This window comes from Biomphalaria glabrata, chromosome 6 (genome assembly GCF_947242115.1).
Source record: "Biomphalaria glabrata chromosome 6, xgBioGlab47.1, whole genome shotgun sequence".
NCBI lineage: Eukaryota > Metazoa > Mollusca > Gastropoda > Planorbidae > Biomphalaria > Biomphalaria glabrata.
In genome coordinates, this window is record NC_074716.1 from 7,957,708 (window position 1) to 7,977,131 (window position 19,424).

Below are 19,424 nucleotides of genomic sequence, written 5' to 3' on the forward strand. Positions count from 1 at the left end.
CTTGGAAGAAGCCATGCCTTTGTCTTCCGATTCTAAAGTCTCATCGAGAAAAATGTTTTCTTGCATTAATACTTTGTCTTTCTCAGCTATCAAACCATCCTCAACTTTTGTATGCATAGAAATGACAGGGGATATCTTGAGCAAGGTGGGCGTATCTGGTTTATTTGACTTCACAGTCTCAGTGTCTGAGTGTTCAGACCCATCTTTTGTCTGTGTGTTACTTTCTAGATTCCATGGACTGGTATTAGAATACAGCTCTAGATCTAAGAAATCCTCCATGGTATCTGTCCTGTGTAATTTTGAATTGCTCTCAAATATCAACATGTCCACTTCATTACTAAGGGCAGATGACTCCCTAGTTTCATCAAAACTTAAAAATGATTTGCCCTCCTCACTTGAATGTCTGACTTTCTTGGGAAACTTCTCATAGCAAGACTATTTCTTGACCACCTGTTTGCCCATGGAAGCCCTCAAGGGCAACTGAGCATCCACCCATTCATTCGGATGATCCATCATGCTTTGCCATGCCTCCACTTCCTCTCCTCTTGCATCCATCCATTCCACAGATTTGCCGTTATGTGTACCTAGTGACGGAAGAAGGAGTCAGTTTTTTTAAATACATTGAGAGAAAAATATATAAATATAAACACAAACGTTGGACACAAATACAAACCACACAAATAAAAAAAAGAGCTAGACTTTATTGAGGTGCTCAGTTATTCTTAAATCAATTTGAATGTTTAGTTGAAAATGGTGTGAGAATGTGAGAGTTTTTTACTGAAAGTTTTATTTGTGAGTAATTTCAATTGTAAGCATCAGGAATCTTTAGGCAAAAAATGTCCTTTAAAGATGCATTCAATTACTGATAGGCTTCTCAAGGAGATGGTAAGGGTTTTAAATGAGATAGGAGTCAGGGCTATGGTCTGAACATTGTTGCAAACACAGCTTCCCACCCCACCCCCTTCTCTCCCCAGCAGTTGGGTCCAAAGGAACAGGAAATAGCAGATACAGTTTGAAATCATCAGGACCGCATGGTCCACCAGAGGGTAGCACATGTTAGGTCATCAATTCTTGATTCTTTCTTAGGACTGACTCCCAAAGCTTTGCCCATTTTTGGGTACAATGTGTCAATAATACCAGTTCAAGAAGATTTCAAATGTTTCTGTGGTTAATGTTTCTTGTGAATGCTCTCCTCAAAATAATGTGATGTTCCCAAAGTACATCATCAGATTCTAAGGATAAGGAGATGGGAGATGTGGATTGTTTGATGACCATTGTTTAAAGTGAGGAAGATTGGTGATGCGTCAGCCTTACTCTCTCTCTCATTAACAGCTGCATCCTATGGCAAAACAGACAACTGGAGCTGGTTTGCAGATACAGTGAATGACTATTGTGCTCTACACAAGCAACAGAGTTTGACGATGGTGACACATGATAGCCCAGGTTGTCCACATGATAGCCCAGGTTGTCCACATGATACCCCAGGTTGTCCACATGATAGCCCAGGTTGTCCACATGATAGCCCAGGTTGTCCATAAGGTTGACTTGTGAATCATGCTTCACGTGATAGGTGGTGGACAGAGACTAGTTGTGTTTTATAAACACAAGTCATTCACAGGCTGAGACCATCCGAGACCATCAGTTGAGACAGTTTCTGGGGTGTGAACACATTAAAAGGTAATAGGTTCAAATATAAAAACACAGGGTCTGGAGGAAAATATTTTTGTCTGGAGAAAGAATGTTCACTTATAATTTTTTTGGGTAAAACATTGACAAAAACTTAACCCTCATGATAACAAAATCACTTTAAAAAAAACAACAAAACTTAGCTACCTTGCCCCAGGTTTAGTCTGACGCCTCCTAAGAAATCATTACTTGACATCTTCTCATAATCCCAGATGGTCAACTCCAACCCATGCTGAAAAAGCTGAGACTGGTCAACACCTTCAAAGATCAGGACATGCTGCCACTGTGGGTTGGTAGTTTTTTTAATGGCTGGAGTCTTCTGTTTACTGGAGTGAGACACATCAGGCAACAAGTAACTGGAATGAGAGACAAAGAAATGAGACAAATCAGGCAACAACTAAGACTGAGACTGCTTTATTGATCCTTATGGAAATTTGTTTTAATTAAAAGGACTATTTTCTCATATAAAGACAACACAACAGAAACATACACTCAAATAGAACAGACACAGCATAAAGAGTTCATTCAGCAACTACACATAGGCATCTTGGTCCTTTTCATGTTTCCTTATCAAGTGGCGTTGATAAAGTCTGACCGAGTAAGATACGAACAAGTTTTTGTACCACTCTGTTCTTGTTTTGATTGACAGTAGTCGCCCACTTCGCGATGACATGACGTAAATCTGATGGAGCGGGTGGCTGTTGTCTTCCAAGATTTTCAGATTTTTCTTAGACATTTTTATTCAAAAAGTTCCTTTAAATATGGTAATGTTGTGAGTGTGATTTTTGATGCCCTTTTATGATGTTTTCTAGATGTCGCAACAGTTTAGATGAACCATTGCCCTGCCAACAAGTTATTCCATATGTTAGCAGATTTTGCATAGTCAGGCCGTAAAAAGTATCTAGGATATTCTTATTTAGTTTAAAGCTAATGATTTTGTATAGAAAATGAGTCGCTTGGCTATTTTCTTTGTCAGAGTTCCAAGGTGGTCTTCCCACGAAAGCTTGTTATCAATGATGACGTCTAGATATTTATATGCCTTCACTTGTTCTATTGTAAGGCCCAAACAGCTGTAAACTACTTACCCTTTACAGAATGGGTTGGAGCCGGCTGCAGCTCTCATAGCTGTTAGATTCTGAGCTTCTTTGACAAATACATGGATTTCACCTTGACCAGTCGAGGCTGGCTTCTCTTTTTCCTTGTTTTTCTTACGCAGCAGGCTGGGTTTTTTCTTGGGTGTGTTGTCCACCATGTCCCCTGGTATGTACTTGAGAGAGATGAATAGGTCACCCTTGTAGGCCGTCATAGGAAACTCTTGACCTACAGCCTGTTGGAAAATTCCCAAATGCGTTAAGGTAAAGAATCATAAAGAATCATTCATTTTGAATGTGTGTATCTGCATTATACAATTTAAAAAAAAAAGCTAAAAAAACTGAAAGCAAACCTATTCAAATAAAAGTTATAGAAATATGTGGATAATTTGAATGTCTTGAGATTAAAATATCAAGTGTAATAATAATAAAGGCAATGTCTTCGATTCCAAACATTAAAATCAAGGATGAGTGCAGTGTTTCACATGACTACGCAAATCCAGTTGCAACCTGCCTATTTTTCCGCATCCAGTGTGATACTGTCCATAGAGTGGTAGGATAGTCAGAAAAGCTAGTGTGTAACACTAATTTGAAAAGGGTGTTCCAATAATTTTCTGTAAATTTTTTTTTTTTAAACCTAATTTACACAATGTTAGATATTTCCCTACCATAATTAGAGACAACTCAGCTTGCATTGTGATGAAAAGATAAAGAAATAGTGAGACTTATATGTAAAAAAACTGCTTTTTGTTCTTATTTCAAAGACTAAATCACCCACATCATGCTTGCTATGTACAATGGCCACTTCTGTTTTACTGAAAGCAAACACCCTTTGTCTACATCATGGTATACAATAAACAAACATGGATATGTCCTTAATTACTTTGGTCTCTCAATGTCTCCCACAAGCTTACACTTGTGTTTTTAAAACTAAATGTGCATACTGTATGTTTATAGATATTATGTAAACAATTTTAAATAAAGGTATAAAAAGCTTCTAAAGAGCGTCTATAACGATGATAGTATTATAGATTTTGGAGTTGAATGCACTCAATATACACAAATAAAAAAAGAATTCTTTGGACAAAATACGTCATTGCATTTTTTAAAATTGTTCTCTCTACAGTGACTTCTCTGAGACATTTCTAATGCAAATTAGATCTTCAGAACCAAAGCAATATATATTGGAGATATCAATTGTTGTAGTTGAAAGTATTTTTTAAATAACTTGATGTATAAACATAAAAATATTATTTAAAAGAAATTAATACAGCCATAGCTGTCACTTACTCTTTCTTGTAAAGGATACCACTGGGGTTCACTCTCATCGAATCTGTAATAATCTAAAGATATGGTAACTTCCCCTAAGAAGTCATTTCTGCCAAACCTATCATTGTGCCACACTGTCACCCACAAAGTTCGTGACTCCAGTTCTGCTTTTGTTATTGAATACTGTGGAGAAATTGAAAGGCTTAAATTAAATGAAGTATGACGAAAAATCTGTAAATGAATTCAAAAGCTTGAACAGACAACACTGGAAGCTAAATATTAACATTTGATTAGAATAAAGTTATTAGTCTAATTATTAAGAGACGCTTCAGGACAGAAGACTAAAAAGGTAAAGTAGTACATAAAACGCTGAACCATGACATTAAACTAGTTATATTACCTTCAAAATTTCATCAAATGTTGGATTCAGTGTATGCTTCTTGATCTTTGTCTTGCGTTTGCCGCTTCTTGTTTTGTCTGGTAGCAAGTAAGTCTTGACATAACTGAATAGAGGGAAAGTTATACAGGTCACATTATTGAAAATACGAAAAACGTGCACATTATTGCACACAATATTCTTGCTGTATGCAGACAGATATACTAAAAAATAATGTTCTGAAGATGTTTACATCCAAACCCAAACCTCCTGCAGGACAGCAAGGGATGGTAGCAAACTTAGGAGCATCATAACAACAGTCCATAACAGAGGACCTGCTTACAGCCTCAAGGGCAAGCATAGAAATGCCTTGTAAAATTCAATGGCCCTCTGAATGATTTGTGTTTATAAAACACAACTTGTGTCAAAATTATTATAATGTACTAATTGGTATTCCTTACTAAAGAAAATGCAATACATATTTTGTTGTTTTCCTAAGTATGATACCTTGTAGCTATCAAACACTTACGGATCTGATCTGTTATGTTTGGCGTCTACTGGAGCAAGACCGCGGCACTGTTTCACATGGACCTCTAGAGCACTGGACTTGGCATTGTAGATCAAATGAAACATTATCTCTCCTGTCACAGGAATCCTGCCATAGTTTACTTCCCCTGCATCACTGTAGACACTGTAGATACTCTCCCTGCTATCCTGCAAACAGGAAAGAAAACATTGGTAAGAAAATGCACAAATTAGAATCCTTTTGAAATAGCTAAAATTACTTGTCTTAATATAACACTTATAAATTAAAATAGCTAAACCAGCCTATTGGTACACATTTGGTTACTTGGAAATAGAAAAAATCTATATGTATATAAGTAAATATCAGTTAACGATTCTTCAAAACCTTAAGTTTTCATTAAATTATTTTAAAGCAAGCTTAAGATAATAGAGCAAATAAATTGCTAATTACTGACAAAATACAAAAGAATCACTACTAAGAACATTTTATTTTAGTTGAATGTTTATCATTTCAAATGATTGTCACCAAACATTTGAATTCATTGAACAGTTTATCAATTTAAGTAATGAAAACAATTCTCATAAAAAATATTATTGCTTTATGTCCAGAAAGAAAAAGCCTTTTATCTTTTTATTTCTGTCAAATTTTTTCAAATTATGTCCTAGTAAATTATTTATTTTTACTCAAAAGTATTGACATCTTGAAGTTAAAAAGCCTATTATTCATAGTAAAAGCTGGTGACAATTAATAAAAATAATGATTAAATAATACATGCAACCACCACCAAGCATTAAACTGTTACACATCAATAACAGCACATGTAAACAAGATAAATTAATAGAGTGAAGCCCAGTTACCCACATCAATTATTTTTTAGTATTATGAGGTCAAACTTTGCTAAAGAGAACTTTTGAAGACTCCAAGACTAAGACTTTGATCTATTGCTTGGTACTTGGCCAAACAGAATAATACAATATCGCAAAACAGAATACTACAGTATGGCAACAAAACAGAATAAGACAATATGGCAAAACAGTTGTTTGATGTAACATTTGACTGTAATGTAATTGTCAATTATATATCTCAGCTTTCTCAATCTTCTACCTATAACCCCCTTTTTCCCGGGCATGCTACCCTGCCTCATAGTGGCGCCCGGGTGGAAATGATTAGGCTAAAGGGTAGCAAAACAAGAATCCCGAGGGGGTGTCTAAGGGGGTGCGAGAGCATCCTCATTGCACTGTGTGGAGTTGTAAAAAAGCTCCCACAACCTTGTTACAATCCAGGCGCTGTTCCTCAAGGGGCTGTTACATAAATGGCGTGTCCCACACGGTTAGCCTGGTATAGAAAAGGAAAATGGTGGGGGTCTTAGTGTATGCGGTCTCTTGCCGCGAGTCTGACCCACCCGTCAGACAGAACAGCGTACACTGTTCACTTTCAGGCCAGTAAGAGGGAGCTCTGTTCACTTTTGCTGACTTAGAGTTCCAAGAGCTGAAGGCTCAACTCTACCTGACAGTTTCAAGGAGAAGAACCCCCTTTTTATTTATAACACCAACATCTGGCTTCAGAGTCGTTACTGAAAGATAGTTGACAGCCCCCCCCTCCCCAGTCACTTAATGCTTCAAAGGCAAACATAAGCAAATTTGTATCACCCACCACAACCACATGGATTCTTGGCTAGTCATGTCTCAAAATTATGTTTCTCTTATATAAAAAACAGGAGTCAGTTGCAGATAAATTATTACTGAGTTGGCAGGGCTGCTTATGTTAAACTATAAGAGACAAAACACAGCTTTCATTTACATAATGCTTGAGTTCATGAATGACAGTGACACAGATTTCTATTCTATTGTATCACATTAGGTTAATGTAGCCTACATTTACTGAGTTTCTAATATCAGTACACCTGGAGTCTTCTGTTTGATGGCTATCTAAGAGCTGCTAAGATACTCTAGATTTCTTGTGCTTCATGCACTGAGATTTATCCATGACTCTTCAAAATGTGATGATAGTAAAACATTATTTAATCAAAAAGTTTTTAAAAAATGTATATTTAACTAGTGATGACAATAATGGTGAACAATGATTATCCAAACAAAATATAAAGAAAATTATTTTTATAGTCATTAACGAAACTAGAATTTTGGGTAAAATGTTTAAGTGTCCAAACTTGTTAGCCTTATTGTGACTATGGTAATTGAAGTAGACTTAATATCAAAAGCTAAATGCAATCAATTGTTGAGTCTACTATGAAAGATGCAGACACAGCCATTTAAAGCAGACTTTATCACATCCACTAATGAGAAACTTTTTTGTTGTATTTTGAAGGATTTAGATTTTACTCAAAGTATTCTTTTTTTCTTTTCAATGGGATGTTATTACTTATGGTGTTCACTATAACAAACAAATAAAAATTCAATTTAAATATTACTACTGGGTATTGCTTGCAAAAAAAGAGTGGCAGGAAATGATGATAAGATTTTATTTCCTGTCAGTTTCAGCGACTGTCAGATCAGTTACTTTATAGTGACCTACTTGTCTTTATTTGTTTCTATGTTACTACTACTCAAAGACAATAATAACAAAAAAAAAAAAAAAGCTACATTGAAATATAAGGCAATCTTATTAAACTGAATTCAATTTAATAGAGGGATTTTGTAACCAGACAGTCTATAGATAAACAAATGTAACACATATAGAGCACAAACATATTAGTCACAACAAGGTCAACACATCCTTAAGTTAACACAAAAAAATACATATAGAGTCAATATGATGATTTAAAAAAAAAATAAAAAAAAATTTAAATCATTAAATATGTTACCATTAAATTATAACAATAGTTTGCAAGATCACCAAAAACATCTAGGAGGCATTAGGACATATGGACTACATCAATTAAATAGTGTATCTGTTGGTATAGGTATTTATGTTATTGAAAGTTATATTTCGAATTCATTACAAGAAGCTAGAATGAAAATAAACTGTAGACCATAAATAATTATATACCATATAAAGTAACCAGAGGGTACAGATAGATAGCACAAGAATGTTGGCTGAGATAAATAATGAACCCAAACTTTATTAGCGGTAAATGAAAATAAAAAAAGGACTAGTTAAAACAATTGTGATAATGTGTGTTGATTGTAATAGTAATTGAACATATTTAGTTTTAAACTAGATTAGTTTGATAGACTTGTCATTATCTTGTTATGGTGAGTATACATTTTATATTTATATGTATCATTATCTTTTATTTTAGTCATTAAGTGAATTTGAAATGTTCTAATTTGGCATTCAGTGATAGATTTGTTAGTATCAACATTTTATCAGGTATTAATTGCATATGTTGAATAACTTATTTAGTTTATGCAGTGAAACTGTCCTAAGGTGATGGATGTGCCTCTTAGTGCTAAGTGTCAACAGAAGTCACATTCTACATGTCATCAGATGTCAGTGACTGAAAACAATTTCTCAATGACTGTGTCAAATAAAAAAAAATAATAAGGGGGTAGAAGCATGAGACCCATGTCCAGACTTACAGCTAGGCTGCTGCGGCTGCCTAACAATTGTGGCCGATGTTTGCTGAATAGGTCATCCAGATCATCATCTTCTGCTGGCTCTCGCTGCTGACAAAGTGGGTCACAGGGATATAAACACGGCAACATTATGTACATTTCATTCTTTTAACCCAATTCTTTTACAAATGCACGGAGTACAATAGTCCACTAACACAAAACAGTTCCCAAACTTGAGAACAACTTGTTTAAAAAAAAACAAATTACTTTTAATAGTTACATGTTTTGATGAGATAAAATGTAAATGCTAAGTTTAAAAATACATTGTATATCATTACTTGCTATGTTTCAACAAATATTGAAACAGAACTAGGCTAATACTATTTACAAGAAATACATGCATTTAACATCTACATTCTACATGCACTAACACAGAGCAAGTCCAGAAATACAATGAAAGTGTACTAATCTAGTCATAAAGTAAAGACAGTTAAACAGTAAGCTAAATGCTTCTCAGATTGTTTAATGCTGGAGACCAACAATATTTACAATCAGTGGGTGATCAAAGTTTGAGGAGCACTGCTTTAGTGCACTATTCAACAACACAGATACCGAGGTAGGGCAATCATGCAATGGAACAATATGTATTGCTACTAGCTGAATGAACAAATCTGTTGTGCCTTGCTGTGAAACCTGTTGTTATTGCAACTGTATTTACATCTACGCCTTATTACTGGAAACATGAGTGGCTAGAACAAAAATAGTCTCAGTAAATGTAACATTGCTTAATGATTACACAACAAAATATGAGATTAGTGAATTGAGTTTCCAAGAGACTACACATCAAATAAATAAATTTTGGACATTCATTGATTGGATGCTTGTTTTATTGGCAGGCCTTTTTTTTTTTTTTTACATCTTTACACTTACGTAATGTATGTAATGGCCACACTGTGATTGAGAAAGTCCCCCAGTCCTTGTATTGCAGTAAAATGACAAAGTAGAAGTGACTAGTAAATTTGATACGTTTTTAGAGTTTAAGTTTTATTAAAGCAAAATAAAAATATATACTAGAGAGTTTTTTTTCCTTATTTTTGTAGACAATAACTTTCTGTGGTTTTTTAGTGCCTGCCCTAAGTCAGGTTTAGAAGATAAGCCATTTACTAATTTAAACCCTTTAATTAGATACATACACTTTATCCATCATGCCAATAACAGGCATCAACTGAGAAAATGTAAGGATATCACATCAAACCTAAGTTGACAAATTAATTGCATATGGTACAGAAAATGTTAATATACATCTCTAGATGAGTTTTACTTTCAATGTTTCCATTTTTAAAGATTCCAAAAAGAAACAAAACAATGAAACCTTTAAGCTTGTGATTACACATATGACTGGACACCAGGATTCAAAAACTGAAACTGCACAGTAAGTAAACAAATTTAAATTCCACTAAGTTTGCCTGTGTATATTTTGAAGATACCAATCCCTTTTAATTAATATGGTTTTACTCGTTTTTGTTTTACATATTAAGATTTTACTGGTCAGGAAAGGACTTCTTTTTTATACAAACCTAACCAGCATTCCTTTTGCCAATGTGCAAAACATGTTGGTAGGACTACTTTTTATATGATGCTCATGAAGCAACATTATTAGAAGTATGCATATTATATGGCATTAAATAATTACTAGCTCACATGTTTATTTATGTCTAAATAGTTGTGAAATTGAACTAATTGACTTGATATAAATGGTGCAATGAAAAGATTATATAAATGTGAAGATTCTATGAACATTAGCTGCTCTAGATGTAAAACTTTTACATACTTTAACAAGCAAATACACAGTCAAGCACACTTCAATTAATAGTGCACATTGATAAAACACAAGACAGTCACACATACTCTCTCACTGAAACACAGACATTTTCATTGATATATTAACAAAGCTCAACAGAAGCTCTCACACTAAATATTGAAGTAGCCATGTATTTCGTTTGTTTTACATGTTTTGGATTCAGATTTGAAAATTCCACCAAACTAAACCTTCTGAAAGAGGACAGGGATGGGTTCAAACCTGGAACCATCAGGATGACAGTCCAGAGTACATACCACACGACCAGGCAGCCATCCTGGTATAAATGTATACAAGTATGGGTCAGGTAGTGTTCAGCTATTATATGTATCAATCATCAGCAACTTCCACACAACTGAAGCTAACTGAAATGTATGCAATCATCATCAGCTTCTTCACATTTTAAACAGATCAACATCATCAATAAATAGTTGTCTCAAAATTAAACATTCATTTCCCTCATTAGAGATTGGTGGACATAAGTATGCTTTCAAATTCATAGTTAAATTATATCCAGGGGCGTAGCTAGGAATTTTCCATTGTTTGGGGGCCCAGGGGGCTTGACCTCTTTGGGGGACCCTGCATTTTGCATAATAAAAAATTTTAAATGTAAAAGACAATCATTTGGGGCCCCCTCAAGTGGGGATTTTCAAATTCTCCCCCTTCTTTCCCCACTCTAGCTACGCCACTGATTATAAACTTGAATTTGGACCATAATCTTTTTGCTACTCAACCAAATATGCACAAACACAAACATTCAAGCAGCAATCCAGTAGCACACACATAAACACACACATTCAAGCAGCAATCCAGTAGCACACACATAAACACACAGATACCCTCAGTTAGATACATGTAATATGGGAACAGAGAACACATGACAAATAAAAGCTTACCTCATTGGTGGAGTTACTGACAGCAATGGTGGGCACAGCCAGTTGCTGGTCACTTGCAGGTCTAGCCTGATGCTGAGGTCGCTGAGGCTCAGGGGTGCTGGTCCTACTTGTGGGGCTGGTGACATGGCTGCTGGTGACCTGACTACTAGTGATGTGGCTGCTGCTTGCTATGCTTTCATTGTCTCTAACCAACTCTTTACAATACAATGAGAAATAAAAAAAAAAATTAGACATTGTCAATACATTGGACTTGTATTCAAACAGGAAATATTGAAATTGCCAATTTAAAGGTTTACATAAGTACCATTATAATCTTTAAGATTAAATAATAACAAAAGTTAAATTAATTAAAATTTCAATTTATTTCATTCATAAAATTTGTATTTCTGAACTAATATTATTCAAATAGAATTGAAACATGAATTGAAAAACAAAAGTTTTTTGTGTGTAAATCTTTAGTAATAAAAAGAGCTAATCACTAACACTACATCAGACTAACTGTAAGCTCTATACAGCTATTGAGACACAAAATTAATCTTTGTTGCTTCTCAAGGATCTAAGTCCAAAGACAGTCATTTCAAAGTGTCTTTCAACAATACTTTAATGTGGCATAAGTGAAAAAGGTTTGTCTTTGATTAGCATAAACTAATTGGACTAGATAACAAGCTGACACTATCATATAAACTACTTCATAACAAAATAACTAAAATCCTTTTTTCTAAACATATAGAAATAAAATAACCTTTCTTTATCTTAATATAAAGTTATATTTGAAATTATTCAAAGATTTAACAAAATAGTTTTTTTTTTTAAATCTGTTGTATCAGTGTCTGTGGTAAATACAATAAAATTGGTTGGTAATCTAGCTATACAAACATCTAAGGTACCGGTAGTGTACAGTCAACACTCAAAATCTAAATGGAATAAACTTGGTTCAAAATAACATAAGTAGATCAATTTTTGTTTCTTTTACCAAACAATTAGTTCAATCATGACTTTGGGAAAACTTAACCAGTTATATAGGTCATGCTAGAAGTCAAGATATTTAACTTCAATTTATACTATATTAATAGCATTGCTTTCATATTCTCAGAGATAATTTTTAAAAATAAGTCTAAACAATGTTTTGGAATAGACTGATTTTATTATTTCAAATTTCAGAGGAATTATCAAGATAGAAGACATTCTTTCCAAGTTAACTTTCTTTTAGATTGTGAAGTTGATCAGAATGTGACTTTCTTCAAAATGTTTAGCTATTTATAAATTAATCCTATTGATACTCCATTTAATTATCATTAAATAAAAAGCAATATGAAGTTTAGTGCAGGTAAATTGCAGAAAACAAAAAGTAAAAACATGGTAGAAAAGAAAAAATCCCAACCAAGTATTAAAAAACAAATTTAAAATGTTACAATATATATATTGCTGTTGATTGAAGAAGCCTAGATAATGAACAGATTTAAAGCAGTGGCTAAATGTTTTGAGACAACTGTACAGATAAACGAATAGAAATATTAAATAAAGAACAGAAAGTCATTTGGGATAGTTCTCTGTTATTTTAACAATTCCTTTCGCTACTCATATATTTCTTTTTTTACTTAACAATTTGTTTCTATTACTATTAAACATTTTTCATTTCAAAATACATTTACACAACTATTTTATGTGAGTTGTTATTGAAACTATCTCTTATTGAATGTATAAAACTAAAAAGAACCTAAAAAAATATTCAATGAATGTTATAACAGCAACTTTGCGCAGATTAACTATTAACTTATTGATGTCTAGGTTTTCTTCTCACAAAAAAAAATGTGTTGTTTACATGTATAGTTATGCTAATATTTATGATGTGGGAATAATTGACTGTTTTGTGTAGACCAGTGTTTGTAAAAAAAAATGTAATCTCAATATTATAAAAAAAAAAAATGTAATCTCAATATTATTAAAAAAAAATGTAATCTCAATATTATTGAAAAAATACATTTGTACAGCCAGTGTTAGCTTTTATGTCAATAATGTTTGTCATGATAAGTTACAAACAGAAAGTATATGAAAAAAATACCCAGAAATCCTAAGCCAATGGATGGGTCTCAAGAAGATGGGCAGCATGCAGGAGAAACTGCTTATCCAACTTTATATTATGCATGCAAAAAGAAAGACATTTCACACAGTGTGTAGCTGTTTCTTATCACAGCCAGTTTGTCATACCACTGGTCTCAGAAGGAAGGTCCAGGTCAGTCTCATTGTTTCTCTCATTCTCGCTGATACCGTCAAGGTCAAATGTGGCGTCTGGTATGTCACTGAATGTACCAGGGTTATCAAAGGACTGCAATATTGGCGGCCTATTGTAAGCCAAAAACAAGAGAGTGGCCTTTTTGGGTTCTTCAACACCTGATGTTGATTTGTGTATGATACCAGTCAGCAAAGTTTCCTTTGATTGCACACACTTGTTGGTGTCTGTCTGGAGAGCAACAGCATTTATTTCATTGTTTTCAGTACTCTTGAGTGAGATGTTGTCATTCTCAAGCTGCACTCCAGATTTTTCTTTAAAAGAAACTCTTTTTGGCCTCTTCCTAATGGGAGCTATAGGTCTCTTCAGACTCTCATCATAAGTTAGTCCATTGGATGGGAACTGGGAGTTGCTGTGTGAGGAGTGTCTGCCACTGGAATCTTCCTTGTCCCCCTGACTATATGACCTTTCAGATTCTGGCAGAACATTAAAGCTAATTGCTTGAGAGCTTTCATAACTTGTCAGGTTTGATGAGCAATCAGCTGGAGAAGAATGTGATGGTCTCTCATCCTCAGCAAGGAAGCTGTCATCCAAATTTTGCTCTGCCATTGTGCTGTCGCTGCAGGCACCACTTTCATCAGCTAGTGAGTCAGCTTCTCCAAACTGATCTGATGTGTCTGTGGTAGAACTCACACTGTCAGAAACATCTGATGGTATCCTGTGGTGAGGTGGCTTTTTTATGAGTTCCGGTGATATGCTGGTTCTAGGTTTCATGACAGATTCTTTAAAGCTGTCTCTGATTTCTTGAAGTTTTGAGCTACCAATGACTTTTACATTGGATGACTTTACAGTTTTCATCTGGCTGTTGTAAAGAAAATCTTTAGATCCTGAAACATTAGACAAGGCTGGTCCATTGGGCATTTTTTCCTGACTCTGTTTAATACTCCCATTAACATTAATTTGAGATAATCCAGTTACCTGCTCAACTTGAGTAGCATACCCTACATCGTCAAAACTCTGATAATTTGAGTTCTCTGCCACCTCTTCAGAAAGAGAAAAAGTTTTCTGAAGCAAACATTGTTGTTCCTTACCAGCAGCTGCTTGGGGAAGATCTCGTCTTTTCTTGGTCCTTGCTGGCTTGGTTAGGCTTGTTGTAGAAGCTTTCTCCCCACCATTCATCAGATCTACCAGCCTGTTTACATTAGTGTTGTACATGTCTTCAAAGCTGTCACTGCTCTGTAGGGGTTTCTTCAGGCCTGGCTCATTCTGTTCCACTTGAACAATTGGTCCAGAGTTTTGATAGGATAGTGTAGAGAGCTTTTCATCAACATTGTCTGTTATATATTTCTTACTTTGCTGAATAGAGCTTAGTGTAGGCAAAGTTCTTGCCTTTCGGGGCGGTCTCTCAAGAATGGGTTCCTCCTTTGTTATACCAGTGTCTGCTTTATGAGCTAGTTCAGGCTTAGACCCATTGTTAGTACTAGTAGAAGCAGAGTTAATACAAGCAGAAGAGGACGAGTCACAGCGTTGTACATCCATAGTTTTACTCAGACTACTTGCATGCCCTGGCTTAGTAATTCTTGACCTCCTTAAAGATCGAAACCTCTCATTATTGGAGTTACCTGCAGAGGCCAAAACTGGGGTCCTCTGGCTTTCTTGTGCCACAGTGTAAGAGTCACGACGATTGCTGGATTTGTCTTCACTTTCTTTTAACCTCTTACCTTTCCCATCATTACCTTTTTCTAAATTTTCTGATGATTGTGCTGCTTGAAGTTTACGGTGGCCAGTTTTTTCTGAAAGTGAAATGTGGTTTGAAAAACAAAAATATCTAAGCTGGGACCCAAAATTCACAATAAAGACAGGAATTTTAAAAAATGATTGAGGACTTTAGTTTAACCTTTATGAGGTCTTTTTAAGGGTAAATTTTTTTCAGGGTTAGAAAAAAAAACAACTAAAAAAAAAAGATTTAGACCTATTATTTATGGTGAAATATGTAAAAACAAAGGAATCATTATGACTTAAATGTACTCATATTTTCCAGCCTACAAAAGGTAAATTTTTGTAGCTAAACATTAGTTCTATGTGTGTCAATCAAGTAGTGCAGGCTCATAAAAATGTTAAAAGCAGCAACAAAGGCAGACAGGACATCAATGAGGAGACTGATTGGGTGAGAACTAGAAATATTTTTCATGGGAACAAGTATCTGAGATCAAGCTATTACTGTAACAGTAACTTTGTTAGACTAACTCTACTACTCTAGCTGTATTTTTGCTGTTGAAAGAAAGTAGTGACACTACTGTTTTGACACTAGAACTAAAAGCTGCTATCTAGCTAGTACAAACTAATAAGACAATATTAAGTGTGCACAAGTCTCTGAACTAGCTGAGGAATATAAAAGTTATATACATAGGTGCTGCTGGGAAGTATGGAAGGTAAAAAGGTGCTGTAAAGTAACGCACAGGCTAAATTTAGCATTATGATGTCATCAAGTAATTTTGATATTTCTATAAGGATGAAGCAGGGCGGGTGAGGATACCTTTACTTCGGCTCCATCCCCTCTTAAGAAATGTGAGAGTTAAGCCAGTTTTTTTAAAGTGCTGATTGGAAGTGCCAACACTGACACTTCGGTAGAAGCCTACTTTTCTTTCAGTCTTAAATATATCATCAGTGATGGTGTCATCTTCTACTGGGCAGGTCAGCTTCAAGGTGGGAATGTCAAGGCTGAGTTGTGTGGCATTCTTTTTAGCTTTTGGAGTTGATGTCATCACTGTCGCAGCTTTTGAAATGCTCACAGATTGAGAGGATGGATTTGTACTTGACTGCAGATGGGTTGTTACGTTACCCTCTGTGTTTGGCTTACTAACTTGCGCTGCTTTCACATACATTGATATAGATTCCATGGAAGAACTGTAATCTTCTTTAGAAAGATTGGGTGAAAGATACTGTCCTATGTTCTCTGCCTCACTAGTTTTTGCTATTTTGGGCTTCACCAGAGGAAACATGTCATTCTCTGAATTTACTTCTACATTTACTTCAGGAGTTTTCGATGCCACTAAAGACTTTTGAGACCTCAGCTGCCGAGCAGTTGCCAGAACAGCCTTTTGCTTCTTGAGAGTTTCATGCCAGTGAGGAATGGAGGACTTGACAGGCTTTTCAGTTTTTGATTTATTAACAGTTTCTGAGCCTTGGTCTGAGATCAATGAACCCGTTGGAGGCTCCTCTGTGGAATAGGCTTTCTTCCTTCTTAAAGAATATCTCTCTCCCTTCTTCCTAAACAGTTCTAGCTCGCTTGTATTTGAAGATTTCCTAAGAGACCTGTACTTAGGGTTCTGGCTGTAGTCAGAGCAAAGTGAAGAGACAGAGAGACTGTCCTCATTGTTGAGTCTGGACAGCCTCGGGTTCATAGCTTTAACATCATCATAATACAAAGTATGTTCGCTGTGACAGTTGTTGCTCAAGTGTTTATTGCGCAAACTTCGACCTAAATAAAAAACCAAAAACAAATAGTGATGCTCTAGAAAGAAAAGAAAATTGACAATGTGACTCCATTGGCATTCTGGACTTTGAGATTTAAAACAAAAAAATGAATTTTCTTAAAGAAACAGATATACCGAAGCAAAAAGAGGCCATTCCATCACCAATTATGTAGGCTAGTGACAAGAAGGTAAAACAAAGGACAACATGAGGAGAGTGTTTCAAGAGAATGGTTAGTGCACAGGCTTGTGCACCAGGCAGTTTGTGCTCACTTCTCGCTTGCTGAGTTGCCAAACGGAGGTAGGCAAATGTTTCATTTCTAGAAAATTCTTTCACTAGCCTGTCTCTGCGGAATAGTTCTAGACTTGGTGCCGAGGGTGACGATTTCATGTGGGCTGGACCCACCTTAGCATAGGAACCTTCATGCAAGCAACATTAGAGTTTTAATCTTTCAATTAACTGCCAACTATTTTATTCTAAGGAAAGAGTACAACCAGACTAAACAATTTCTAGCAAATAATATTCTTGTCATCACTTTTAAAGCATTAACATGACCTGACCTCTTGGTCAGACTGTTATAGCTACACAAAGGGAACATTCAGCACCCAGCTATTTTGTGGAGCTTCTGATTAGAAGAAATAAATACAGCTGAGAACAGAAATCTTTTAGACAATTTAATCATAGAAACATTGTATTTTATCCACATTCTTTGTCAATGAAACCAAGACAAGCAGTTGTCTAGATTTAGAACATTCTGTAAATACAGAAACTACAAACACTGTTCAGATGTATTTGTATAAACCTATTAGTGCTCTAAATGTATGATAAGTGAAATACAGTTAATCAGACTATCATATTTTTAGATTTCTGTCATTAGATTTTATTTTTTTATTTGTTTCAATTTGTACTATAAACTTTTTAGATTGGATTATAACACTTGATATTCTTGCTTTGTTTCATCAGCTCATTCCAAGTTCCAGCAACTTGTAGGGACAAGAGTGGATCTAAAAACATTTGATCTGTAGGATTTAAATTTTAAAAAAAAGTTTGATCTGTAGGATTGTGGGAAAAAAAGCTCAACTAAATGAAAAAGATAAGAAGAAACTTTGAAACAGATTGAACTCTTTTGTCTGGATTGAAACTAGAATAAAAATGAGCTTTTTGAATACAAACATTTTTACTGTGAAATAATTGTGTCTGTGTCAACGTGTAATGTATTTTTATTTTTAATTATGAGGAAAAAAAGGAAATAATTTCAAGATTACAACTGAATACGTGAAACAGTGAACAACTCAAAGGATCAACACAAATTTGTTTTTCTTCATTGTAACCTGGATGATCCTGGTCTGGGAAAGTATTACAGCTGTTCCAGTTTCTATCTCTTCTATAGCAATGTACTTCTGGGAAATACAACTCAGCTATTAGAACTTGGCACATTTTGTTTCAGTACTTTATTTGCTTGATCATATTTGCTATTTGAATATTTCTAACATGTTATTATTTTACCTTTATTTTTATTTATTTTGATGAATTCCACATGTCTTATAAATTAAAGATGTTTCTTCAAAAAAGAGTAGATAGTTATGTCCTAAGTGTATTCATGTGTTATATCTAGATATGTGTGAATCAGAGACTTAAGCTCTGTTAAGTCATTGGTTTTCCCGGCTGATTCAGGCAACACCTTCTTCCATGCTCTAATGGCACTAGGGAAGAAGGAGCATGTGTAAGAATCCATACTGCATGCTACTTCCACTATTGTCTTGCATTTCAATTTTTAGATCCCATTTATTTTGATAAATATCTCATATATAACAAATGCTATAATTTTACATTTTATTTGTTAGATCATATCTAGTTTGATCAATTCCTAGCATATTATTTCTCTCCATTTCCTGTTAATATCAATTTAGATTCTACAATAAATTCGTCCACTGTACCAGACTACACAGACAATGTGAGGTAAAGGAAATAGAAATCTGCAGAGGAAAAAAAGAGTTGAAGATATATAGATATGAAAAGACTTTTGATAGGTATTAAAGATTGCTATGTCAAGATTGGAATACAGCAATGTCTGACGGAACTGGAGTCAATGCAAATACTTTGACTTCCTAAAGAAGAGTTAGTCAACTCTGTTTCTTTCCTTGTGTATCAATTTATAAATATACTTGATAAATAATACGAACATTAAAATTTTGAATCCCAGTTTTTCATTTTAAAGGCTAATTTTAAAAAAAATAAATTATGCAATTTTCCACAATGTTAGTATGAACTAATAAAATAGAATTATGGGGTGAACTCTTTCGGTAACAAAATTGTAAGACTGCACAAAACATTAAAAAATAAGATTAAGTTTTAAGTATAAATTTTGACCACGAAACAAAAAAAAATTCACTACAGCATTTCTTTTTTGTGGTTTAGAAAAAAAATTAGATTGGGGGAGGGGGAGGTGGGGAGGAGGGAAGTATTATTGTTTTAAAAAAAGTTTTATAATTTTACGTATACA

General features: G+C 34.6%; 1 protein-coding gene and 1 long non-coding RNA gene across 16 annotated transcripts in view; one reads left to right on the forward strand and one right to left on the reverse strand.

The window, feature by feature from the left end:
• Positions 1-435: 435 nt before the first annotated feature.
• The window catches only part of LOC106078637 (synaptotagmin-like protein 4), a 69,187-nt gene continuing 50,198 nt past the window's right edge, over positions 436-19,424 (reverse strand). For 12 of the 15 annotated variants that reach the window (XM_056033381.1, XM_056033379.1, XM_056033386.1 and 9 more), the window contains 9 exons: positions 13,426-15,240; positions 11,218-11,411; positions 8,488-8,574; positions 4,952-5,136; positions 4,447-4,549; positions 4,068-4,229; positions 2,772-3,013; positions 1,834-2,042; positions 436-584 (listed from right to left, as the gene is read on the reverse strand). In XM_056033381.1, the coding sequence (XP_055889356.1) occupies positions 436-584; positions 1,834-2,042; positions 2,772-3,013; positions 4,068-4,229; positions 4,447-4,549; positions 4,952-5,136; positions 8,488-8,574; positions 11,218-11,411; positions 13,426-15,240 (3,146 nt within the window). Of the gene's footprint in view, positions 585-1,833; positions 2,043-2,771; positions 3,014-4,067; positions 4,230-4,446; positions 4,550-4,951; positions 5,137-8,487; positions 8,575-11,217; positions 11,412-13,425; positions 15,241-15,983; positions 16,929-19,424 lie in introns of all 15 variants that reach the window. The other 3 variants (XM_056033395.1, XM_056033385.1, XM_056033387.1) reach the window with 3 other exon arrangements.
• Positions 7,565-19,075, forward strand: LOC129926898 (uncharacterized). The gene is made up of 3 exons (XR_008778595.1): positions 7,565-8,160; positions 9,808-9,895; positions 17,885-19,075. It is a non-coding gene; the product is annotated as an uncharacterized LOC129926898 (long non-coding RNA).